This window comes from Austrofundulus limnaeus, unplaced genomic scaffold (genome assembly GCF_001266775.1).
Source record: "Austrofundulus limnaeus strain Quisiro unplaced genomic scaffold, Austrofundulus_limnaeus-1.0 Scaffold37, whole genome shotgun sequence".
NCBI lineage: Eukaryota > Metazoa > Chordata > Actinopteri > Cyprinodontiformes > Rivulidae > Austrofundulus > Austrofundulus limnaeus.
Window position 1 is genome coordinate 34,852 of NW_013952439.1, and position 27,857 is coordinate 62,708.

A 27,857-nucleotide genomic window follows, 5' to 3' on the forward strand; every position below is an offset into this window, starting at 1 on the left:
GCCTTCTGATTCGTAAACCAATTAGGATAATTATCAACATAATCTGCACAATAATTTTAAAGAAAATCACTTTTTGTTGCAATGTCAGTGTTTTTAATAATGGTATTTATATTTTAGCATTTCATTAATTTTCTCATAGTATAGCATACTTCACTTCTGCTTCACATAAGTAGAAACTATTGTTTTGTATATGCAACTATTTGTGTTCACTGTTGTGCAAAAATAAAAGAAGTTATTCTTTTCACATCTCTTTCACAGACGTATAAATATATTTAATTCTTTCTTACTTTCAGTTTTGTTTAACTTCATTTAAATATTATTCAATCTATAAACAAATATTTGGTGAGAACAGACTGTACAGCCTCCCTCACATGAGGACTCTTCTTAAAACCCACTTTATTTAGTAACGGGAGTTTTCAGCCAATAATAGAAGATTGCCATACTTTTCCACCAATCGGAAGTTTCGATATTCCCGGTTTTCCAGTAAACGCAAACGGGATTGGATAAAATGAGACAGGGAAGGCGTTTTCAGTGGTGTAAGTGGATTTGGGCTTGGAAAGAAAAACAAGGACGCCAGTAACATCTCGCTTAGAAAGGTACGGAGTGACTGTGTTATTTAAAAGTTTGCAGAGTATGTCAAAGGTTTGTACAGGGCTTGTTATAATCTGTGTAGCTTGATGAGCTTACCATTTACGAATGTAACCACCACAGCCATCTGTTGTTGGTTGCAAATCAATCAATCAACCAAGTAACAACTAAGCCAGACAACTCGTGTTTAGGCGCCGGGTTTTTCTTATGTTACTTAAAATTTACTGCACGTAGCTAACGAGTTGTAGCTGTGTGTAACGAGCTATATTTAAGATAGCTTTTTGACGCTATTTAACATTAGAGTTAGCTAAGCTAGTTAGCTGCAGCCTGATTCCCACTGGAGAACATATACCGACGTTGTAGAGTCAATATGGCCAGAAATTCAGCAATGCTTCGGTTTGACAGTGGACTGTGTCGGAACAGAACAATTCGGGGTGTTTTATTTTGGACCGAAGTTGAGCCTTAACGCCAGGTTAGCAGGTAAAAGCTGAAGAGCGAGTTTGTGTTTGCTTAAAACGCCGTCAGGCGTCTAAGTTTTTAAAAGGACTCTTGTTCCTGAGAGACAACTGTACATTTCCACCCCTGTTTGTTTACTAAAGTAATAATTAAATAATTCACGACAACAGTAAAGCCATACTTTATGTTGCAAAATGTATGCGTACACACAAAATGACACGTTCATAAGTCTGAGTTGTTTTTTTTACTGATCAACTATTTACACCCTTTTTGTTGTGAACATTGTGCAGAAGTCTTGAGTCATCCCTCAATTTTTACATTTTGTTTCCAAGAAGCCATTTTTATTTTATTTGTTTGTTTGGTCCTTCTTTGAAATGCAGTTGCTTTTTCACCTGTTTTCAGGTCTTCAACTAAAGAACTGTATTAAATCAAGTCTCTATTATAACCCATAGGATCAGAAATGTTTTTGTTTTATGAATGTATTGTCTTCTGTAATTTTATTGTATATTTGACAGAGGTGTATGTGATTTTAATGTAGTTGTTTTCTTAGGCTGTCTTCAAGAACTGCCAAAAGGGACTACAGATGAAAATTAGTTTATTTCAGCTAACTGTGACACGTTTACATTGTCTGATGTTTCTTGTGGATCGTCCCTTAACAGATAAATAAAATTGGAATTATCTGACCCTTTTCTGGTGAGAAAATGAAGCCATGTAACTTTGATCTATAAATAATTTACCTTTACCATCAGCACATCAAAAAGAGAATCTTTTTGGTTAAATTTATAAAGAATAGCAACAATCATAAGCAAGGTGTTTGTCAAACATCTGTTTGTTGTAAACTTGACACAAAGCGATGATCCTCTGAAGTTTGGTTCACCCCTTGTGACCTTTGTCAGGACTGTGATATGTTTTGTGAAGGTATGCATTTCAGACACTATCAAGTGTACGTTGTACTCCTTTTTTTGTCCTCAACTATTCCAGTATTTATTTATTTATTTATTGATTGGTTGGTTGGTTGGTTGGTCAAGTACAATAACTGCACAGAAAATGAGTGGAACATTTTCAGAAGGTTTGAAGAACCAGTGATTAGGATTGCTTTTAATGGATTCTAAGGAAACGTCTTTTTGGATGCAAAGCACTAAAGCAGGGGTGTCCAATCCTGGCTCTTGAGGGCCGTTATCCTGTAGGTTTTACTCGTTTCCCTGCTCCAACGCACCTGATTCAGTGGTTAAATTACCTCCAGGTTCTGCCTGTTTAACACCTGTTAATTTGATTCAGGTGTGCTGGAGTAGAGAACCCTTTTAAACATGCAGGATTGGGCACAGTACTTTTAGATGAGACTGAAAGTGCAAAGCTTGTGATTAGTAACACATTGACCGTGTTTGAACTTAAATTAGGCTGGTTTTGTGCAAAGCAAAAGTTTGCAGGTTTTTATGTTGGCTATTTTAAATTTTAAAGCTAAAAAAGTTTAAACATCGTTTCAGAATTTACAAATCTTTACACACATTGACGATATTAGATATTTGTGACATTAAATACGTCTTTTTAGGTATCGTTTTGGTGAGGGTATGGAGCACCCTGCACACAGAGGGGAGACGATGCCCATTGGATTACATGACAGGTAATGTAGAACATCTTCTGCTCTCATTTCTTAATCCATTGTGTAAATATTTTTGATTCCCCCCCCCCCCTTCTTTTTATAAAATCAAATCCACTTCATTTTCTCAGCTCACAAAATGTAGTGAATGTGCTTAGAAAATATTTTGATTAATATTCTCCTTTTTCAACAAAAAAAGGCAAAAATAAATTAACTTTGAAGAAACAGTTGCTGACAGAGTATCGGCAGTGAACAATTTCTTACAAGTTATCAAGGCCTGGTATCAAACTGAGTTAGGAATTAGTGTTCATCTGGAACCGGTGTTAAATTAGGTAATCCCTGATTATAGAGAGATGAGGTAGAGGTGTTAACCGCACACACACCAGGACTGAGCGTTAGTGCCAGAGAGTCCTCCAGTTACATGGAGACCTAATGAAGTGTTTCTGCTACAGTATTTCACCAGTTAGAGCCTTCAGTGCGGAAAACACATCCGTTATTTGACTGTCAATCCAAAGTTGAATAAAGTTTTTATCCACTTTTCTCACAATCTTTGGATCACCTCCACTGGATAGTGTTATTCGAATGACTTTACTTTGTTTAATGTGACTTTGTTGGTCTGTTTCACATGCATGCTCTTGCGGAATAAAAGTTCAAACTACGTGAATCGATCAGCGTCCCCCCAACCTTTCTTTTCTCACAAATGTCCGCCTACTCATATCTAAAACCCACAGTTGTCTGGGTTTATACTCAGCTGTTGGGTGTTTGTGATAGGAAAAGTTGCTTGAATTGCTGTCTAAAATAATAAATCCAGCTATATGAAAATACTTAAGATGCCGTAAAGACGACAGCAATGTGGACCATGGAGGCAACACATGATCTCAGCTCCAGGTAAAGTTATGTTATCTTTGAACGAGTTAACTTTAGCATCAGATTGTGAAACATCACTGTGTTGCTGTGGCTTAATGCACCGGTCACAGCTTGTCTGCAAAACTGTTTGAGTTGTTGGATTGTGTATTTGATAAGTTTTTAAGTGAAAGGCGATAAAACTGAATGCCTCCTTTAGCCGAGCAGCTCGTTAGCTGAACGTGCGTTTCATAAACATGCATTCATAGTTGTGATTTCTTGTTTCTGTGCATATTTTTATATAATCTTTGTCAAAAAACCATTTGTCATTTATAACATGATAAAAACTTGATGCATTACTTCAATAAAAAGACTTGTGCAGCATACACTGATTTGTCTTAAATAATAAAGCAATAGAAAAGCAGTTATCTTACTAGTGTAAACTTTATCAGGATAACCTGATTACATTAGGTGCTAAAAATCACACAAGTACAGATGCACACAGCTAAATAAAATTTCAGCATAACACCTCTGAGATCTAAAAACAGCTTCCAAAGATAAAGTTGAATATGATAATAGAAAAGTTAATTTCTTTTTTGTTTTTAAATACAAATTTCAAAACAAAATCTTTAGAGCTGTAATCATAATACAGTGAAACCGTGATATTTTGGCCCAAGTTTATCATACCGTCATAATTTCATACCGTCCCATGTCTAAAACATACCAAACCAATTTTCGATAACAAAACACAAAGTCTATTTTCTCCCTTTCGAAATAGTTTTACTGCAACAAAATATACAATTTTAATGTATTCAGTCATCCCTAGCCTTTGCCTTCCTACGCAGTTCCGCTCAGTTTTAGTTTCCCTTCACTGCTCCGTCTGGGATTTCTCCCATTGACTAGGATTTCTTCAGGGGAATTTTTGTCCGGGCCAATCAGCAAACAGAAGGCGGAGTTTTGAGCGATGTTGATTTTCTGCGCAGTGTCTGCTAGTTAGTTTAGCATACGGCAGTGGAGGAAGTGAACGAAGCCAGTCTGTGTTGATAAGGCTTCCAAATTAAATTAAATTTGTCTGACAAAGCGGCATCATTTACAGTCGTCTCGTTCGGCTCTGTACTTCTCTCCACTCAGTAGCGTTGTTTAGAGCCCACGTGATTTCTGGTTAGCTTTTTAGCTTGGCCTCCTTCACAGTGAAGATGGCACGCATATGCCGCAGCCAACTGATCCAATCATTTTAAACTTCAGCAGAGGCCACGCCTCCAGCAAGAATCGCTTCTCTATAGCCGAGAGTCCAGACCCTCGTACGAAGCAAAGTGAAGGACAAGGGTCTGGTTTTTATCAGGCCAAGTCATCCCTAATGAGGATTTAAAAATGAGTAACAGTACCTTGTATTTCTTTTGTTTTAAAAAAAAGTTATCTAGTTACAACCACTGTATTCTCTAGTTTGTATTCCAGTTCTTTGCATTTGGCATTATTGCCATTCTCATGCAAGCAGTAATGAAATGTGTAAATGATATTCAGAGTTTTTTGCAGGCTTGATAAGTAGTTTTGCAGACCAGTTATGTGTACATGTCTGTTTAGGAAATAAGAACTGGCAAAAGCCAATTGAGTGATGCCTTCTTGATGGGGTGTGCCACGTCAGTGTGTGGCTCTTTTTGACTTGAGTTTAAGGCCTGTGTTGTAGTTGCAGGTCTATTGTGTGGTTTACTCTTACCTAATGATTGGAAATTACAACCAGGTGCAGCAAGTCAGCTGTGTGATAAACTGATAATCAGCAGGTGTGAAAGTTGTGACAAAAATAAAAGTTGTATTAATTGTCTGGAGAATTTAGGTGTTAACAAGCATAGAATGTTTTTGCAAAATATTGATTACCTTCCAAATTATTTAGAAATCATTCGTAAGTGACATTACAGTTGCCAGCCTGTCCAGAGTGGATGTTGATTAAGCATGATCACCTGAAAATACTTTTAATGTTTTAATTTGCTTTAGTCCTGACCTCCTTTTTTTTTAAAAAAACAGATGTTTTGTCGTACATAAAACTGAACATTTGATTAAATAGGTACTCTTTTATGATAATGCTAAAGTTCAACCAGATTTATATGATCAGGTTTCTAGTTCAAGGAAACGTAGAAAGTGTCTAATCGGGTTACAAACTGTCATTTATTCAATACTTCTCCTCTCTGAAAGCTGTTTGTCTGAAGTCTGTTCAGCCACTGGTTGCAGCTTTTAAAAAGTCTGTGGTTTGCTGACATTTAGTTTTATTACTACAAATAAGTCTGACTGTGCTCTACTTACTGTACTACTTATGTTATTACATATACCACAGAATTAGAGCTTGTGTGGCTTTTAATAACCATAGCATGTGTGTTTAGAAATGCTGTAGCTGCTGGAGGCTTAGTGCATTCTGTCAGTGCATTTGTGCTGTGCACATTGCTTGACCTTGTTGTTTGTGTTTAACTGAATCTGTCAGAGCTATAATTATGAACATAGTGTATCTGTATATCTGCAAACAGTGACTGTTTTGTCATCCCATGATTGCAGCCATAATCGCCGTCATAGTCTCGATGTATAGGAATTAGTATGAGACCTCTGAATGAGCTCCTGTAGCTGTTTTTAGCTGCAGAGTCACACGTTTGTATACGAACAAGCTACTGCTGTATACATAGCAAACTATTCAGTGAAGAAATGTTGGAACAACTGCAGTTCTGTTCATGTGAGGAAAACCAAATTTACAGTAGATACATATACGAATATGTCATTCAGCATAATGCTTTCCTGAATCTCTACTGGTTTTAGATGCATTATTTTTTTTAAGATGAATGACATGCTTGTACTGTAGTTTTTATTTGAACTGTTTGTAATTTTGTGCATCTCTCCCTGTTTGAATCCAAAGCCTTGTTGTAATTCTCTCCCCTTCAACAAGGTGGCACTGCTGCATAGCCGCTGACTATCCGGGTTTTGAAAAGGTGATGAGAAGGCAGGGCTTTTCTCTCACCACCACCCCCCACCATGCGAGAACTGTGAATGCAGCAGGACAAGCAGTCGCATCAAATGCAATCTATTGGCTTCCCAGCGCTGCTGCTAAAGACACAACCCCTGACTGTAGCCTGCGCTTCCTGGACCAGTGGATTTGTGCTGCTGCTGGTGCCACCGCTGCTCTCCCTCCTCCTTAAATGGTGTGGGCAGAGTGGGATGGAAGACTGCATTGGGAACCTTTTCATGGAAATGGTCTTTGCTGTTGGTATTGCTGTAGCACCATTCTGGTGACAACATGCCGTTAAAATGGAAAAGCGGTTCTCCCGTCAGCTGGAAATTCCCAGTGCCAGTTCTTAAGACATCCAGGTCCTCACCCCTTTCGCCTGCCTACATGTGAGTAAGAGCTCAACGGCGTCCACGTTCTACAGCCTTTAGCAGTATATTTCGAGACTTGATTTCTCAGTTTATTTCTAACATTTCTGTGTAAATTAAGGTTATATATATTTTTCATGTTGCATCCCCAGATTAGGCAGAATGCGACTGAGCCCTGTGGTGTTTCAAGGGATTTTCCTTGTCCAGCTTGAATTTTATAGTTCCGCGGACGTGTTGTTTTTCTGAAAAGGGTTTGTTTCACTGCTAGTCCAGGCATGCCAAGCACCACATCCCTGACTCTTGCCCTCTTCCTGTGGCTATGTTTATTTGGGATCTGGGACTCAGCAGCTTGGGAGGAGCCTGCCTTTGTCAGGATGTCTGACATGCCCTGGTTTAGAAGCTATTGTCATCTGCTACTGTTCAGGAAGGGGGAAGGGTAAAAAGCATGTGCTTTACACATCGTCCTACCATCCTGTCTATTCCTCTTCTAAAGCTTTCAATGTTTTTGTTTTATATCTATGTGGCTGTGCCTTTCTGAAGGAAAGGGATGAAAATAGTTCTCAAAGCAACGTGTTAACTGAGCTAACTGATTGCCTACTAGAAATTTTACAAGCCGGAGGCGCTTACTTGGATGGATTTTTACCACATTGGATTTCTGCAGCCTCTGTCTTGTAGTTTTTTATGTGCTTAAGAACTTAACTTTGATAATYAAACACAAATATTTTTAAATATTTCTGTATTCACAATAAGAAATGAGATTTATATTTTTATTAAGGTTTTATATCTGCAGGTGCTTCTTAATTGTAAAATAAAAAAAATACAGTATGTATTAAAATTTCAGATTATTTCATCTTTTGAGAAGATGAATTAATCAAATGGTCAATGTTTTAGGTTCAAGACACAACTTGTCACTGAATAATTATAAATTAGGGCCTTTCTTTCTAAAAAGTGGCTGTGATTTTTAAGTTTATTCACATTAATCCCCTGACTTTCAAAGACAAACTTCAACTATTTGTCTCCATCAGAGCAGCTGGGTGTTCAGGGTCTTTTCCAAGGGTAACTCAGTCGTTGTAACAGTTATCTACCAAGCACACGTTTCAGTTTCTGACAGTCTCTAAATCAAACCAGGAAGTTTGTAATTATTACAGTTTTAGTACTATAACTTGAGCATTTTAATTAATGGATCTATAAAGTGAGTCATAAATTGTCTTAGAAGTTCCAAAGTGGTAATTTTGTAGCAGTGAATAAATTTTTGTTTGTAGCTTCTCTTAATTTTGCGCTCAGATATTTCACAGTTCAATTTGTCAGTTATTTGGGGCATGTAAAGCTCCTTCAAAATGTAATGCATAAAAATGATTGCTTTGAATGCCTATCTGTCCAAATTGTCTTTCCCTAGTATCTAATTGACTTTTTTGACACGTAAACCTGCCCCCCCCCACCCCCCACCTTTTTTTTTAAATCCGTATCGCGTTTGCATCTTGTGTAGGCTCAGCAGAAATGAAGACCTTGTCAGAGATTGAATGTACACAGCATTCATGTTTTTCATCACTTGACATTGTGGAAGTGCAAGGAGAGGATCTTCACACTGGTCTGTCAGCAAATGTTTTAGAGAGCTGACACCTCCTTCTATGAAGATACAAAAATGAATGTACATCAAAGTTGACTTAAGTGGCTGTGGACAGTGTTCTCAAATAGATCATGTGTGGTTAGGGAAGTGTACTTATGCCACCTTACTCTGCTCTGTGTTGCTTTGCCCCACCGGACAACTTGCTATTTTAAAATGTGAATAGTAAGCTGTGTTTTAGGCAGGCTGATATTGGGGCCCCCAATTATAGGTTAGCCTGTGGTCAGGGAGAAGTCACTCCTTATAAACCTACTATCTGTTTGGACTTAAGACATATATTTAAGTTAACGAGCTGTTTTGTTAAAACCTCTAAAGGCAGCAGGTTGATAAAATACTATTTTTTTTATTCTACAGGCTTTTCAATTTGTTAAACTTTAACATTAAAGATATCCAGTTTTAAACATTTTTTTTTAACCAATCACCTCCAAAAGAAAAGGCTAGTTTCTAATCGACTGCTCAAGGCCTCTTCTGGCTCCTTGGCCATATTTAATCCATGTAGGGCTGTACAATATAAAAAAAATACGGTGATGTCTGGTGTGAGCTTTTGCTGCTGTGAGACTCTGTCCTTCTGATTTAAATATTGCATTAGCATGAAAAATACAACTTCAACACTCTTCAAATACATAATTAACAATTATTGCATTTGAAGCAGTCCTTTGCAATAAGTGTATTGCGCACACTGATGTTGCGATGACAAAATATTTGCAATATATTGTGCAGCCCTAAACCCATGTGAAGTCTGTTAGACTTTATTTATACTCAGTTAATGATTGTGGTTTCTGTTTTTTTTAAAGATCAAGTAGCTCTACATATATTAAATTCTTTAAAACCTTTTTTATTTTACAAAACACCTTTTAGACTTGTTGCATTTTTGCTTTCACAGTTTTGTATGAAAGTAAAGAGGTAAAACGGTAGATGAAGTTGATCTGCTGCAATAGTGCTTCTTAGACAGTAATGAAGGTGGTCACAAAGCCAAGTTGGTGTCTGAAGTAGGAGGCGAAACATGCTGATTGAGGCTGTTTATCTATGTTGTCGCTCTGCAGTGACATCTGCTCGCTGTTCATTTTTAGATACCTTTTTTATACTCAAATGTATGCTGGTATAAAAYACTATCATTTACCTAGAAAAAACATTTTTTGAAAGCTCAATATCCAAAGCAATTTAACAATAAATGTCACTAACAAAGAGCCCTAAGGCTATAGAATCAATGACGCATCCTTAGGTTGTTGTTTAGAAATAACATTGCCTGGATATGTCTGAGCAGAGGACACAACAGACTCACAAACATGCCAGCAGTGCTGGAAGACCCATCTGAAGGTGTGCTTGTTGCTCACACAAAAGAAAAGCTGTTGTTGTCATCGCTATGGATCAAAGCCTCTTCATCTTGTCTCCATTTTTACTTTTTTTGATGGCAGTAGCACTATTGTGAAAAGTTGTGATTATAATAAAGACTGTTTTGTTTGTTTTTTGTTGTATAATCTCCAGAAGTTCTGCCATTGTAGACACATTTGATTCATTTTGAGTTTAAATGAACAAGTTGATGTCAGATATTTGTGCATGGCCATGGTGCAAACCAGCTGTGATCAATCTGGTGGAGTACCTGGTTTTAAAGAACTTAATTTACAGGATGTCTACAGGGTTGTAAGTTAGTAAATAAAATTACTAAAAATTAAGGCCATTTAAAAATAATAAACATCACATGAATTATTAATTTTTGTAAGTACCCAACTGTTTTTTTCCAGCCTCTCTGTTGTGTATATAGGTCTGTTTTTATTGAGGCAAATGAGTAACTATGTATCCAGTAACTGTAGTAATACTACACTTACTACAAAAGTTATAAAATGACAATCTATTACCTTTTTAAGAAATGGCTAACCACAACTGAAGTTCAAAAGATTGCAGCTATACTCGTGCCTCAGTGGTGTTATTAAAAAATACTGTAACGGTATTCAAAAAGGAATCAAAATGTATTAAATTTAACTTGAGAATTTCTGTACATACCCTGATTTCTCAGTGTAGTTCTCTTCATTTCAACAGTAGATGTCATTACAAAGAAAATATGACTGCGCAACAGAAATGAGACTAGCAGTCATACAGGAAGTAAGTTTTTTTTAAATGTGTTTTGTTAAAAGCTAGGTTATCTCGCCTGTCTGGGTGATTCGGCACTCATTCAGTAAAGTYCTGCAAGCTTAAATAAAAAATGTGTTATAATGCGAGGTGTGAATTAAACTAAGCCTCTGAGGTTCTGTTCTGCGAGATTTAACACAAGGGATAACTTGGACAAGAAGGCACGGTACTGTGCCTTTCTAAAATCATAATTTATTCCCTGTATTTTAATCACAGTATTGGATAGAAAAGATTATATTTTAAAAATCTCAATAAAAATGTGTATAAAAGGTAAAGCTACTCAATTGGTCATCAATGCATGTCCCAAGCCAGCTGCTCTACTACTAAACCACAACTGCCCAAACTACACCACAGCTGTATGAAGTGCATTTAAGACTCAATAACAAATCTTTTTAAAACAAACTGTAACAAAATCAAATGAAATGTGTGTAATTTTGTGTCTATTAAAAAAAGACAATTGACGTTGCACAAGACTTAAACTGAAGAACATTTGATAAAATGTGCACATTTTATTTTGAAATCTATTTGTCATTGCAAGCTTTGAGACTGATGTGAGATTGAGTCAGGTTTGAATCCATGGAGAGGCTGTACAGATATTTGTAAWGGGAAAGCTTTGAAACTCTGTTGCAAGAACATATCACATGTCTCATGTGGCTGTAAAGTCATTCTGCTGCTCTGAAACCTACTTTGCTGCTAAGAGAGGATTATTGTTGTCCCTGGAGGTAAAGGGTTCAGTCTTTCACCTGGATACCTGTCTGTACAATGTTTTATATCCCATCAAGAGTAATTTGTTCTGTAAGTTAAATTAATCAAAATTAAACAACCAACATCTGACATACTAAAATAGACAACAATAGACCTCCTTCATCTTAAATTCATTCTTCTTAATGCTGACAAAACAAAGGCAATGTTTTTAGAAGTAATATTTCATGCTTCTCCTTTGTGGCCTATAAACATCGTGTGCTGAATTTTAGTGGTGTAAATATGAACACCCCAGCGTGCTCTCTACATGCTCCATGTTTATCATGGAGCTCTACAATTTTATAACAAAAAAGTAAACTCCACACACCACTGCTTTATATGCAAGGGTATACTGGCCATCATTATCTACCCGCTTGCTGGAGACTTATCTATATTCTAAGATGTCACAAAGGCAGTACAGTCACAATCTACATTCCCAGGATTTTGTTTGGTTTGTGTCCACTCACTTTGCTCAGACCGCCTATTCTGTTCCATCTTCCTTGAATACACTGCAGCAAGTTTTAAACCTAATATGCCATTTCAAGCTACTGTGATTGTTTTTTCAAAGTTCAACAAAAAAAGACAAATATTGTGTCTTGTGTGTTGTCTGTCTTTAAATTGCAATAATAACCTTCACCTAAATGTGCTCTCCAGATGCGAAGTTGAAGCTTTTTCATCATACTGAAGTGTTTCAGAAAGTGCAACAAAACAAGCTTTGTCTGCCTGACAATTAAATGTTGCTGTCTTGTCAGAAGTATTGGCTGCTGTTTTTAAATCAGACCAGCTGTGTTTTGTTTTTTGTTTTTTTTTTTCCGGTGCATCAGTCTTGCATTGATACACACATGCACATCACATCTTAAGTTGTGCGTTGTTGGGGGGCGGGGAAGCATTTTGAGCTTTTAATTTACCTGCCCTTTGGAACAGACATTTAGTTCCTGCTGATTTGTGGCCGCTTTGCAGAGACTGCAACAGCTGTCGAGGGATCATTTTATTTTCGTGAAAGGCCGGAGGGGTGAGAACACACAGTCTGGCAGAGCATCAAGTGGGTTTACTCAGGTGAAACTGCCATACGTGAGCTCATCTCTGAAAGAAATGTGTCAGACAAACAGACTGTGATAAAGTAGGGCAAGAAAACTATTGAATAACTCCTTTTTATAATGTACAAAGCGGATTCCAAAAAAGTTGGGACACAAAAGAAATTGTGAATAAAAACTGAAAGCAATGATGTGGAGGTGCCAACATCTAATATTTTATTAAGAATAGAACACAAATCACAGATCAAAAGTTTAAACAGAATTTATCATTTTAARGGAAAATGTTTCAAAATTTCATGTCAACAAATCCCAAAAAGGATGGGACAAGGCCATTTTTTTTTACCACTGTATGGCATCCCCCTCCTTACAACACTCAACAGATGTCTGGGGACAGAGGAGACCAGTTTCTCAAGTTTAGAAATAGGAATGCTCTCCCGTTCATGTCTAATACAGGCCTCTAACCGTTCAATTGTCTTGGGCCTTCTTTGTCGCACCTTCCTCTTTATGATGCGCCAAATGTTCTCTATAGGTGAACGATCTGGACTGCAGGCTGGCCGTTTCAGTACCCGGATCCTTCTACGTAGCCATGATGTTGTGATTGCTGCAGAATGTGGTCTGGTGTTTATCTTGTTGAAAAATGCAGGGTCTTCCCTGAAAAAGATGACGTCTAGAATATTTCATTCAAAAGAAAAGTATTTTTCACTTTAACCCATGTTAACATTTTTTTTATTTCTATTTAATTTTGCATCATCTTCAAGATAAACATTCTGTTCCATATTGCATGACCTGGTTTGAGGTTTTGTATCCATTTATCTGATTCATCCTCATTTTTTGAAGTTGGAAAGTGCTGCATCATACTGCTGAATATCTTAATTTATGAGGAAAAAATTACCATTAAACTCTTTTTAAAATGGCACAGCTTTTTATTCAGATGCCACATTTAACAATTTACAACATAAAGATAAGAGATTTTCAGAAGTTATACACTGAACATCTGGCCTTAGTGTGCTTTACAGCTTGATAATTTGACTCATTTTTCAGTAATGTGTGCATTATTACCATACTAATCTGCACTAAAGTCTGTATTATAGTAATTAATTTCAAGCTCTGACAACAAGAGATTGTCTGTTCTCAAGAAAAGCCAAACATTTCTGTTGGATGCTGTAGCTTCTGTCTCCTTTTGTTTTGTTCTGGCAGCCACCAACACTCCTTTATGGTTTGGACAACCCACTCACTCTTCGCTGCCTGTCCGACTTACCACCTGACGGGGTAAATGTACAAGTACATTGCCTGTGATCTGTGTCAGTGTGATCGTGACTGCTGTTTAAACCATCAGTGTTTTTAGTAGTCATGGTGTTCACAAATTCCCGCTAGGCATAGTCCATTATCATCTTGTAAAATGTGACTTCTTATTGATCCCGTCTTGTCATTTTTAAATCGTAAGTGTTGATAAAGAGTTGTGTGTAGTAGATGTTGGCTCACATAGACCTACCCAGGTTCTCTTACCTTTTTGTGAGAAGTTGCCCACGTTTCCCTTGGCTTTGTTTAATTTATCCTCTTCYTTCTGTTCCTCAGTTCAGCATGTCCGTGAAAATATAAATCATTCAGCCTGTTCTCCAAATGGTTATCTCTGAAACATCTTTAAGCTAATAATGAAATCTTGAAGAAATACTGCACTTTTAAAGGGCTTGGTCGATCAGCAGCTAACCAGTCTACGTGCAGGGACGAAAAGCTCCATTTTTGCGCTCTTCTTTTCATGGTCCCAATGAGAAACCCTACACGTCAGAGCACGGGTTTCTTCCTGCTGGAGTCTCCATTCTGATATTCACCATTTGGCCACAAATTTGTCACTGTTAAAGCGCTACACATTTTGGCAGACAAAGTCCAATGTCTGTGCTGTCTCCATCCAGGAGATTTTGGCAATTTCAAAATGCATTAAGTATCTGGAAGAGTCTTACAAACATTGCAAAAAAAAGGTAAGGAAATTAGTGTTTGGTAGATTATTTCTTTCTTGTAGCAATGCTCCTTGGCAACAAATCTTATACCAACCCACTTACTCTGCTCTATTAATCCCACAAATGCATGTTCCTTACAATGCCACCATTTAAAAAGGAATTTAACAGGCTTTCCAGTGGCGCACATGAAAAATTTGCCAAATCTTGTTTTACCAAACAGCTTATTTTGCTGTTGCTATTGACACTTTTTAAGCTTCTGGTACCTCCCAGGTGCCAGTCTGAGGCCCGTTAAAATGTATTGCCAAGAACTATTGTTAAAACTAAGAAATAATCTACCAAACACAAATGTCCTTACTTTTTGTGTTAAGGAAAGATGTACATTCTGACTGCCTTGAACAGCTGCTCCTCAAATCTGTTTGGTCATACAACGGCTGGCTATAAGCAGAGTAGTAGAAGTAAAATGCCATATTCATTTGCATGTTCAAATGCTTTTCAGCATAAACGAACATGTCCACAAACGTCTGACCAACAACCATACAATGTTTTCATAAGGCCCGGGGTGGCGAAAAGTTTAGCCCAGGTTTTTTGCCAAGAAGGGGCTGGCAACACGAGGCGGAGAACAAAATGACGCAATTTTTATCACATCTACGTTAAGACAGATTTCACAGGTTTGGATGGACCATGCGGAGGCCTCAAGTCTGCTGAAGTTTTCATGACACATTAGTGTGGAGATCTGATGATGGCGACACAAAACATTCAATGTAAAACCAACAATATTTCTGTTAGTGCATTTTATCGTGATTGTGTAGCAGAAGCCAGACTCTTTAATTTACAACTTGACACTTTTTTTCCCCACACCCTGTGAAACCTACAATAGCTGATTCAAATTGTGTGGCAAATTATATATTCTACAGTTGCAACAGATTTATTTTATTTTTTAATTGCTGCTTTAATGTGTTTGCTCCTTTTCTGATTGTCTTGCAAACTTAATGATGGACCAAAGAATAATGGATCATAAAAATTTAGAAATGTATATATTACTGGAAAATGGGGCATCTGGAAGGGGTTTGAGTGGGGAGTGTAAGGTCTGAACAATGGGCCTCATGCAAGAACATGTCCGTATTCTTATCCTAAATTTCTCTTACTTTTGTTCGTACAAAGGGTTCGTACAAACATGCCACGTCAGATTCATCAAACTCTTCTATCTATCTTCTATCTTCAGGAAAAGTGTGTAAATGAGCTGCGTAAATTCCACCTGTTCGTATCCGGCTGCTTGTGCACGCGAGAGGAGATTAGCATAATTACCACCCCAAAAACACCATATAAGGCCATGTTTCCTACCTCAGATATCAGGAAGTGTCCATTCATGAAAATGACAGCGAAAACTAAAAAGAACTTATGAGTTCAGAGATTGAAGTCCTGCCGTCAGAGATCCAGAAAAGAAAATCTGTCATTTTTAGCAGGTCAGCCGTGGAATTAAAGGAGCTGCTAAARGTATAAACAACTGTGTTAAATCATTTTCATTTATTCAGAAGTCACCACCCCCACCCCCGGGCGCGGTCACGAGTGGTCTCAGTTGCGGTTCTGAAATAAGCATTTTAAAATGTTTTCAAAATATKTCTGGCACTTTGGAGAAAATCCAGGACTTGCTAGAAGGATTATGTATCCCCTCTGGCCTGGGAACGTCTCGGAGTCCCCCAGGACAAGCTGGAAAGTGTCGCTTGGGAGAGGGATGTCTGGGTCTCTCTGCTGCTGCCCCCGTGACCCGATCCCGGATAAGCCGGCCGGACGGACAATTTGTATTGTTAGTCTAAATTATTACATTTAAAATTAGAACTCTAATTCAAGCAGAATAGCCTATTGTCAACTAGGGCTGCCACGATTAATCGACTAATTGATTATTAAAATAATCGATGACCACTTTAATAATCTATTAATCGTTTTCTTTTTTTTTTCTTTACTTTTCTCTCCAAACTGCTTTGACACCTTCCACTGCCACATCTACCTTTCTGTCCTTGACACACTTGCACAGAAGTGGTAACTGGGGTAGGCCGAAGACATCACAAGACATCATACAGACAGGCTCTGGTATCATGGCTACTTGGCAACGGAGCTCAAAAGTGTGGGATCATTTTAAGAAAATGAAAGAGAAACCTGTGCAATATCTGCAGAGCAGAACTTGCCTTCCACGGCAATTATTTTTAGTTAGCATATAGCTAAAATCTAACGATGGTTATATAATAGCAGCTGCATTCTGGCGTGATAAGCTGTATGTTTTATATTCAATTAACGTATGATCCGATTAGTCAACTAATCGAAAAAATAATCGGTGATTAATTGATTATAAAAATAATAGTTTGTGGCAGCCCTATTGTCAACATAATTATGGAGTGAAATTTATTTTCAACTCAAAATATCTTCAAACTAACGAAATATAAAGTTATTARTGAAGAAAACCCGTCTGGATAACAGCAGACTGACTGCTSGTAAAATATACGACAGGTCTGGACCACTCGTGAATTTTGTTCGTATCTGAAAAAAATCGTAGAAACGAAAACATTGGTGAATGCCACAAATTCTCCTAAATCACTCATACGCACAACTTAAGAACAAATCTGTGCGTACGAGCGGTTCTTGCATGAGGCCCATTGTGTTGCGTAGTTCATTTTAAAATTTTGTGTATTTTATATGCAAATCAGATTTGAGGAAAAAAATAAACTATAATGACCTAAATGGATTTACATATTTCTTACTTTTTTTATATAGGCTTTTTCTCCTCTGACACAAAAGAATTGGACACATTTTTACAGTTCAATTTATTTTTATTTAACTTTTAATTTTAGGTTAAAATTTAATTCAGTTTCTCAAAAATACTGACTATTACATATTATGCTGCATACATGTGCAACAAAGTAAACTGCAGCTTTTGTAGAAACATGTTTAATACAACAAATAACATCTCAAATCTGAGACTAATTTAAAGAAACTAAAGTTGAAAGCCTTTTTCATAAGCAAATGGAATTTCTTTCAAGTGATAAAACCTCCTCTCAAAACAAATGTTCAGCCAGATCAAGACTTTGAATTACTTCATTATAAATGGTCTCTTTAAAACCCATTAGTCTCCTGCCTCTGACAAGCGCTGCCTGCTTGTGGGCCCCGTTTGAAGATGAGCATTTAGCTGAGCCAGACATTTCTGTAAGAGAATATTTTATCAAAACCCAGGCTAGCTTTCAAATAAAAAAATGAACACTTTTTAAACCACCAATGCCACTTTCATTGACTATTCTGTCGTCATTATAAAGTCCATGGAGAATGAATATTTGTGATAATTCAAGGGTAGTTTTTCATTCAGTATTCCTTTAGTCTGTTTTGTGGGGGGATTACTCGTTAAAAAATGCAAGTCATTGCTTCTACTTTTAGCTTAACTTTAAACTTTATGAGGCTCTGCTGATCCAGTTTCTCTCAGCATGCTTTAAGAATTTGGTCTGTTTTTTTCTTTCCCAAATACTCCGATGGATGAAAGTTGAAGTTATTAAAAAGATCAAATTCACCTCTTAAATGAGGCAACATAATTAAAGTATTCTGTTAGTTTTCTCATTAATTAGCTTTTTGTGCTGCTTAAAACTGACCAAAAAAAGACCAATTTTGTTTGGATGGAACTCCCGTTCTGTCTTGCGCTGAGCAGACCACCACCCTCTTCATGGCACAGACTCACATTTGGCATCTTTACACATTAATTCTCTGAGGCACAGGAAGACTTTGCACCACATTACATCACATGTGATCCTAGTTGTATAATTTTTTTTAAATGTTTTTTGATTAATCTTATTACGTACAGGAATATGCAAAATATGAGACTGCAATATCCCAGTTTCAGAATTTACTTCTTCCCCCTTGATATTTTATTGTGCCATTTCATTCTACAAGTTATGAAAACCTGCTAATTACGCCACAAACAATATGGTTCTATTTCAGTAAATCTAAAGGAAAAAACACATTGATCTTCTCAGTGTTGTGTGAAACCCATTTTATAGATTATTTTTCATTTTCCCATTTAATTCAGGGATAGTATATCAAATAGATGTGTAGCTTATTGAAACAGAAAGCTCTTCCCCTCATTACTATTCTGCTTGAGTCAGAGGCGTCACCACATGTGAAAAGGCAGCAGAATGGCATGTTCATCAAAATGCCTCTTGAATTTTTCTTTTTCCTTTTCTTTAACGCTACTTAGATTCCCTTTGAGCATCACTTTGAATCCATCCTTTTAATTTAGCAACTTTTATGTAAATACTCAGAATTTTAATACAAAGCTAATGGACAGAGTGTTATGAAAGTACCATAAGTGAAGCTGAGCTGTCCTTAGTCATGGAGCCAAAAGAAAAGGCCTTTCTCTGTGGCTTATCCACTCATTATCTTTGCAAATGTTATGAGATCTCTGTTGCATTTGTTTAATGAATGAATGAAAAGTAAAATTATTTACATGCAGTTTTTAAGTAAGGTGTTAGGTGCAACCAGAACACTTGTACAAGACTTTGGATTTTAATTTTAGATATGGAAAACATTTTACCAAATGTTGTTTCTTCATTGGTGTTTTTATGGTGGTGGAAAGTGAACTTTTGACTAGGCCACAGCAAGTTGGTCACATAATCGTCATTATTGTACCTTTTTAGAGTAGCGCTACAGTAGATCCTGAAACCAAATAGTCTATTGAATTGTCTTTTTTTGATCCAAGCTGTCTAAACTTTTTATAAATGCTGCCCAGTAAGAGTTTTAGATTACATACAATACTAGTTGCAGGTATTTTTGTTCTCCGTATAACATGAAATGATTGTTCAGTTTTGGAAAAATCTTTGCATGTTTATTTTTTTGTGTAATTTGGAGGCTTATGTTAATAATGGAGTTCTTACATGTACGACCATTGATCTTTGGATTTCTGTTGAGTGTCCAAAAGCATTTTGGGAAAGTAGGAATATTCTCTCTCCATTCCCCCACCTGGTTGGGTCCAGCAGGGCTTCAGCTTCTCAGTTTGTCTAACAACTAGGTTACTACCACCAAAACGTCCTTGGCGTCGTGTCACTTTGAGAACTTACCCRTCCAACTTTCTATAAGCTAAAATAAGCCAGGAACAAACACCTTTTCTGAAGTTTAAAACCTCCTGTCCCCCTTTTTCCCCTTCCTAACAGATCCCTCGTGGAGGACGACGACGCTCACATGAAAGTCGCGCTGGGCTATGGTGAAATGGGCATCTCTGCTCATCTTCAGGCATCAAAGACTGGAAACACTCGCTTTTTCACAAGCAATACGCACAGCTCTGTGGTTCTTCAGGTGAGGGTTCAAACCATCATTGTTTTTTTATGAAGCAGTGTTAACACTTTTATACCTTGTGAGTAGGTATATCAGAGCAAGACTCTTCTTTAAAAATACATTTGTTAATGCTTTTATTTAATTTAAAAGCTTTTGGAATTTCTTGTCTTTGTAAATTKATAGAAGTAAGCTTGTATATTATGATGTACAGCTGCTATAAGGTGTTAAATCTTTAACGGGAAACTGTAAGGATTGCCTCATCTTCCTTCTAAAAATGTCCTTTTACATTGCATAGCTTCATTTATTATTTTTTAATCTTTAGCCTTGATTGCTGCTTCTGCATGTCAGCTTTGATGTAGAGGATCACTCCAAAATGTGGCAGTAGGGGCTGGCATTCTGCTGTTTGCTGCAAAAGCATTTGTTGTCCTTGGTCACCAGCGTTCTGTGAAAATGAGAAGCCCTTGGCTGCCCTTTTTTTTTTTGTTCATTAATCTTGTGCTGTCACAGCACAGTGGGAGAATGATAATGATTTTTCTAACCCTCTCTTGTCTGACATCCTGATTGTGGAATGTGTTAGTTTATATGGTTAATTTTGAAGCGAAACCTGGCCACTGATTATGACAGTCTGAGTTGTTGTTACAGTATCAGCTAGTTTGCAGCCTATTTGTACAAGCTGCCAAGTTTCTTGTTGCATCAGACATGATGGGTAGAAAATCAGGTTTGCATAAGCGAGTGCAATATCCAATAATTTCCCTGAGGATGCTAAAAAACTATTTCAATAATTTAAATCTTAATGATTACATGGTCTTTGTAGTCTGCTATTGATTAAGGTGTCCCTCACTGGTAGGAAAAAAACAAAACGACTTATTTTTAGCTCCTAACGTTAAGATTGGAAACACTTGTCTCTTTCTCTGTTTTATAGTTTTCGCTTTTCTTCTCTTTTCGGTTTAGGGATTTGACCAGTTGCGAATAGAGGGTTTGTTGTGTGACGTGACACTGGTTGCAGGAGATGGAGACGAAGCTTTTCCCGTACACCGTGCAATGATGGCCTCCTCCTCCGACTACTTCAAAGCCATGTTCACAGGTGGGTTTACAAAGACCCTCTCTGACCAGAGCATCTGCTCATCAGTGGGGAAAGCCAAAGTACTTCCATTAAACTGATTCATTTACTGTATTTAAGCATGTTTTTCCACACAACCATGTTGCTATAATTTTTACATCCTGAGAAACTCCTCGGTTAGTATGCCCACATCCTGCCAKGTTGATCATTTGTCTCCATGCAGGCAGCAAATGCAGATGAGTTTTACCATATCATTTCTGGGCAAAACTTTCAGCATTATTTATTTATTTTGTTTACTTGGTAACAATCAATTGCATAAGTTTTCAAATAAGTAATGAAAAAAAAAGATTAGCCTATGGTGTTTCCTGTAGTTTCAAATTCTCAATTCAATTTCTGTTCTGTTGGGTGAATCGGGAAAACAAATTAGTGAAGGAATGCACTTTCTCTTTTTATTTTTAAACTGTTTATAAACACTTTTTCAGCCTAAGATATTTTTTCTCGTGTTTGAAGTAACAGGTCTGTGATTTAACATAACGTTTATTTTTTGTTTTATTTTCTGATGCAGGTGGAATGAAAGAGCAAGATCTAATGTGCATCAAGCTTCATGGAGTAAACCGAATAGGCCTGAAGAAGATCATAGACTTTATCTATACAGCAAAGTTGTCCCTCAATATGGAGAATCTGCAAGATACGCTCGAGGCAGCCAGTTTCTTACAAATCCTTCCTGTGCTGGACTTCTGCAAAGTATTTCTTATTTCTGGGGTAAGGTGCCAGACTTGTACGCTACAGTTGTACATGGATACTCAGTGCATGGTGTCTTACGTAGACAGCTGCTAGTTGCATTGTTATTTCTTCTATAAGGTTACTTTTTCTAGGTTCATACAATGGGGTTATTATGCAAAATCGACTTGAGTTTTATATCATGTTATATCATCATTCCCTTACCAAACACATAGCCAGAGTGTTGCTTTGACTCATTCATCCATGTTTAAGAAATCCTTGAATCTCCTGCAGCCATGTGGAGCTACCAAAATGCTCGCTGGTACAAAACCCCACCTATTTACACAAAGCTGCTCCCTGGAGCTCAGTCTGCAGCTGAGCTCCCGCCCTACAGAGCACCCCTCCACCGAAGCATTGTTGGGAAGATGTGCTGAAGTGGGAGTGTCTGAAACAGCAGGAGGTTCTTAAAGAGACAGAGGCCAGTTTCAAGGCATTTAGATTTGTTTTTTTTTATGTTTGATATGTACAGTTTTCACAACAACTAAAAGTTGTTGTGATTGTGGTATAAATTTGAACTGTATGCCCTTGTTTCTTTTCCCCTAAAAACTACCTTTCTATACAATTTAGTGTAAAGTATTTCTTTATTTTCACCCTGAGGTCTTCTTTATGATGTTTTTTTCCACTTTTCAGGTTTCTCTTGACAACTGCGTAGAGGTGGGGCGTATCGCCAACACCTACAACTTAACCGAGGTGGACAAATACGTCAACAACTTCATCCTAAAGAACTTCCCCTCTCTGCTGGGCACGGGGGAGTTTGTCAARCTCCCGTTCGAGCGGTTGGCTTTTGTGTTATCCAGTAACAGCTTGAAACATTGCACTGAGTTGGACCTGTTCAAGGCTGCGTGCCGCTGGCTACGCTTTGAAGACGGGCGTATGGACTATGCCTCAAAGCTCATGAAGAATATCCGTTTTCCCCTCATGAACCCGCAGGAGCTCATCAATCAYGTACAAACTGTGGACTTTATGCGCACAGATAACACTTGTGTCAACCTCCTCCTGGAAGCTAGCAACTACCAAATGATGCCCTATATGCAGCCGGTCATGCAGTCAGAACGGACAGCCATTCGCTCTGACAGTTCCCACCTGGTCACGTTGGGTGGTGTCCTACGCCAGCAGCTAGTTGTGAGTAAGGAGCTGCGTCTCTTTGACGAGAAGGCCCACGAGTGGAAGGCGCTGGCACCTATGGACGCGCCTCGCTACCAGCACGGCATCGCCGTCATCGGCAACTTTCTTTATGTTGTGGGTGGCCAAAGCAACTACGACACCAAAGGCAAAACGGCCGTGGACACAGTGTTTCGGTACGACCCTCGCTACAATAAGTGGATCCAGGTGGCGTGCCTTAATGAGAAACGGACCTTCTTCCAYCTCAGTGCTCTCAAGGGACACCTTTATGCTGTCGGTGGAAGGAATGCTGCTGGGGAGCTTGGTAAGTTTACTTCTTCTCTAAGCAGTTTTCCTCCTTTTGAAATATCAATGAAGCTGTGCWCATATTGACTGCACACTTCTGTTTTGACATCTCACATCCACAGTTTTGTAATTATTTAAAGGTCAAGATCCTCTGTCTGATAAAACCTCTTACATTTCCAAAGCGTTTTAACACATTCAAAATCAATTTCAGTTGTCATTATCTCAAAGGCGGCTGGTATTGAGTTTTAGGTCCATCCAAAACTGGGACAAGAGCAGTTGTTTGATTCTCCTCTAAATTAAAACATTTTATTACCCCACAGGTTCACAAGTCATCCCTTTTTWKWGWKMTYTWWRTRTRTRTATATWTKTRWRWSWYAGTCTGTTGTTGAGTAATCAGTCTGGAACCTCTGCACCCRTAACTGTAAACCACAGAGAGCTACCACCCAATACTTAAATTCAGCCATATATCTTCAGCAGACACGGGCAGAGGAGCTGTCTTCTATTTTTGGATTATAATTAGAACAAAGAACACAGCCTCARTTCACCGCCCGTCTACACAACTGCTTCACTTTTTTTAAATTTATTTAATTTTTTTCCTTCAGCTTTACGTTCCACTGCCTCTGCGCTGCATGTGGTTCAGTCCTGAAGTATTTCTGGATGTGCTCCTCCTCCTCTTCCTCAGTCATGTTTGCTCTCTGTGAACGGGTCATAGGGGTGCAGTTTTATTGTCTCATCTGGAATGCCTGGATTCAAAACAGGAAGCTTATCTTAACAATGCAAAGACACAGATTTCTGTTTTAATGATCACACGTTGCGTCTCTGACAACTTTGAATTTATTTGTTTAAAATAAGAGAACAAATGTTTTTGAAGCAACAAATGGTATAAAATTCCCTGTTTGATTTAAAATGTGACCTTTTCTAACAACAAGGAAATCTAAGTATATTTGTAAAATTAAACATTTGCACCTATTCAGTCTTTAGCTATTTCTAATATAATTTAATAGGTGTTACTTAATGTATGACTTAGTTCCCATTGGATGCTTTTAATTAACTACAAAATTAGTGTTTATTTTGAAAGAGTAAATGTCTGTGAAATTGTTAATCATTGACGTAACCAAACATTTTTAGAGTGCAGTGTTTCATTGTCTTGGCACACTATTAATCAGTTCAATTAAATTACTAACTGCATGGTATGAAAACAAAATGCTTTGTGCCTCGTGTCGTCTCCAGGCTTGTGGCAGGTAAAAATGAAGTGCATTTAATCCCGTAATTAAAGGTTTCCAAACAACAAGAGAACTTGTTTATGCTCCAGCAGTTTCCAAGTAAAATGTGCAATTGTGCTTTATTTTATTTATTTTATGCATGCGTGCCATTTGTAGGCTTGTTTCCATGAGATGAAGAGCTATTGATAAATTGGTTTACTACAGCTGCTTGTCGAACTTGTTCAGAGCTCAGTAACTGTAGAGCTGATGCATGCTGACTGCTTGTTAAAGAGTCATAACAAAAACCCAAATYGCCTGCCTATGATCATCACTCATGAATCCCATTGTCTGTTTTTGGTTCTCTCAGATTTTTATTTTTTTATGCAAAGCCATCTTTAGGCACATTAGGAAAAAGGTCCTAACAATCGCCCCATTTCCTGCGCAGTAGTTGCTGGTGGGGTTGTGGGCATGTTTACTGTATTTAAATCTGTTTTCAGATCCCACACCAAGACCCTCCAAGGCCTCATTTGCTGCTGTTTGTCCTCCTTAGTTGTGTCTTGACCTACTTTCTACTAATAGTCCTTATTTATTTATTTTTCTTCTTTTTAAGCTACTGTGGAGTGCTACAACCCAAGGACAAATGAATGGACGTATGTTGCTAAAATGAATGAACCACATTATGGCCATGCTGGGACGGTGTATGGTGGTTATATGTACATTTCAGGTAAGTAATGAAGCAGCTGAGGGGCCACTTGAGTTATGTAGCAAATGTGAAATTTATTGACATCATGTTGAGTTGAATCTGGAATTTTTCTCAACTCGATTTAAAGGAGACATATGATGCTTTTAAATCCTCTTTTTTTCCACATTTCTGTCATTCAGCAGGTCTATATAAAGTGGAACTGTGAAGCTTTGTTCTGAATTCCTTCTTATTGTAACTCCAAGCCCCTCTTTCACCCCTTTTTCTGATTCATGTCTCAGATCAACTCATTTTGAGACTGTGTCTTTAAATCCAAATGAAGCGTTTTATGCCCCGCCCCCCTACAGCTTCCAGAGTGGTTCATTTAGTTTGATAGAGGGATTTATGACTCTAGACTTCTGACAGTCTGGTAATGTCAAATCTTCTAAATGTTTTACATCTTGAAGAGCGTCTGCCAGAGTCCCGCTTTGCTTCCCAAATTACTCCTCACAACCATGATTAGTTTGTCCTGAGCATGCTTTGAAGCTTGTGAGGGTCTTGTGCTAAAATCACACTCTAGACACAGAAATTGAGCCTTTTAGGTTGTGACTTTTTATTATAGTTTTTTTAAAGCGACTCGTTCCAGCGACTAAAAACAAATCCTGCGGCATGGAGATGAGCCTTAGTTTCCCAGTGTAACTAATCCGGAGCGAGCGATGCTACAAAAGGAGGGGAAGGCTGGTTGTGGTGGCGGTGAATGGGGAATCAGGAAGGATAGAGCAAAGTAGAGGACTGAAGCCTGTGTAGGAGGTGTAACACAGAACAGACATTGTTAATCCCTCCTAGTCATAGGAACAATCATCCTTGTGCAATATATGAACAATAAACAGTTTAACAAAAAAAACATACTAAAATCTCCCAGAAGAGGAGTGAGAAGATGAGATGGGTAGTTGATTCTTACCAGTGAGTATTGTTTTTATGCATGTTGTGAATTTGACACTGACTGTAAATGGAAAAATCATATTAGATTTATACAAATTTTAAAAAAGCACAAAGCAGGTCAATTGAATATGATTTAGAGTGCCCACATTAACGCAATGAGTTAATGTTTATTAAAATACACATGTAGTTTGGTTTGTAAGTGATAAATTGTACATGACAGCCATGTTTTATAACTTTTTAGTTCATAATCAAAACCTTTTTTTTTCACTCATTTGCTCAAATTACAAACTTTACTCAAGATCTGACCTGAAGGCTCATGTGTGATGATCTGAAAAGAGAAAAAAAAGAATCAAAGCATTTATCATTTCTGCAATCCCACTCCTTTTCAGTAGCCATCATTAGCATTTGACTTGCTGGCACAAAAAAGGAGCTCTGCAAGAAACTGAGTCACAGTGAGTTGCCCTTTTTCAATTTAGTCTTAAATGAACCAACTCTGACTTGCTGGGGGATTGCAGTGCTAAAAAAAAAACTAAAAAAAAAAGTTTCATTAGGTAATTTGCTTGACAGACCAGAAAATGTAGTTGGTCCAGATGAAGTTTTTTTTTATTCTTAATTTCACTTTAGTAAAAGTATAAAGTCAGATTTGCTGTAACTTCTGCGTTGATAATTTTCCTTATTGCTGAGCTCTTCTGGACCTGCTGTTCATTGCTCCTATTTGAWTTTTTTCTTAGCTAAAAATAGGGCTTTATTTAAGAGATTCAGGTCAGTAGTCTTGTAAATTTTGCTTTTGTAACAGCCGTCTTTGCACCTGCGCGTTCTAAAAATAGGCGCGAGTTAAAAACGGACAGTTGTGTTGCTGTTTTAAAGCTGGTCGTGCAGTTATATGATTTCAGCTGTTTAAGGAGTCATGCGGCTCGTGTGAAATGTTAGCTTGAATTAAAAAGGGAACAGAGCGGTACCCATTCAGAGTTTTGTTGCTGGGAGGCCTCGCCGTCTCAGGGGTTACAGTCTTAGAGTGCAAGGTGACCCGTGCTGAAGTGTAGTTCTGTGTGTGTCTGTCTGTCTCAGCACATCGGGTCACTTTGTCCGTCTGCGCTGCTGCGCTGTCTGGTAGTATCCTGTCAGCTGGATGAACCTGACAAATGCACTCAGCCCACAGCCCATCACAGCTGAAGTGGCCTGGCAAGGTTTAGACACAATTATGAAAAGCTAAACAACAGCATCCTGGACCTAAAGTACTTCCTCTGACGTGTGTGTGTGTGTGTGTTTATTTGCATTTATGTGGGTAGATGGATCCATTTTAAATGTTTTGGAGAAATCATAACCTTTTTTTACACAACTATGAGCTTTTCACGGATCACATCTGCTGGTCTTCAAATGCTGATTCTGTATATTTATTTATTTTTTTGCTATAACTTGATGAGAATCCATAAAACTTAAACACAAACCTTCAGACCTGTTTGCGCAACTGGTTAAATTACCTTTGGCAGCTTTCAATGCTTTCACCTTTTCAGGGCATGATGTGACAAGCTTTGCACACCTGGATTTGAGGATTTTTGTGCCTTTTTTTTCCCTGAAAATGCCCTTGAGCTTTTGTCCGTTTGGATGGGGGGTTGTCAGTCCATCAACATTTTCCTGGATTTTTAATTGGCTTCAAGGCAAGCAGTCTGCTCGAACCACTCAAAGTTCGAAGATGAGCTCTCCCACATCCCGACTTGCTCTTGAACAAATTAGAGTTTTGCCACCATGATTTGCTGATAAGTTCTGATATTGAAAATTTCAGCTTCTGATCTCTTCTGCAGAGATGAGTTTTAAAAGTGCAGAAAGATTATTCCAGATGTAAATAAAGCTGAGAATGTCTGAGACTTATCAAAGTCAGTCCACAGTGAAATGTTGTACAGACGACTTCATTTGGGGACTTTTTTTCTGACTTTCTACAAATTTTCTCTGAACTTTGGTAGAAGGCACCAAGAGTTCTTGTTCTGTTTAACACAGCTCCTTCTTCCCCTGTGGCTCAGTTAGTTGACAAGATATAGGACAAGTCTTGGTTGTTCCAAATGACTTTACATCTCAGAATTATGGAGGCCAGTGTACTCCAAGGGAAAGCCAAGTTTAGCAAAGTTTTTATTTATGTTTTGGGACTCTTTTTTTTTCTCTAGACCATATAGAC

The 27,857-nt window shown here is 37.8% G+C and overlaps 1 protein-coding gene across 3 annotated transcripts in view; it reads left to right on the plus strand.

The window, feature by feature from the left end:
* The first annotated feature begins 502 nt into the window (after positions 1-502).
* The window catches only part of klhl13 (kelch-like family member 13), a 30,784-nt gene continuing 3,429 nt past the window's right edge, over positions 503-27,857 (plus strand). The window contains exons 1-7 of one of the 3 annotated variants that reach the window (XM_014006626.1): positions 503-596; positions 2,594-2,665; positions 19,497-19,638; positions 20,569-20,701; positions 21,243-21,439; positions 22,088-22,883; positions 24,677-24,790. In XM_014006626.1, the coding sequence (XP_013862080.1) occupies positions 2,613-2,665; positions 19,497-19,638; positions 20,569-20,701; positions 21,243-21,439; positions 22,088-22,883; positions 24,677-24,790 (1,435 nt within the window). In that variant the 5' untranslated portion in view covers positions 503-596; positions 2,594-2,612. Of the gene's footprint in view, positions 597-2,352; positions 2,472-2,593; positions 2,666-6,589; positions 6,854-19,496; positions 19,639-20,568; positions 20,702-21,242; positions 21,440-22,087; positions 22,884-24,676; positions 24,791-27,857 lie in introns of those variants that run through there. The other 2 variants (XM_014006627.1, XM_014006625.1) reach the window with 2 other exon arrangements.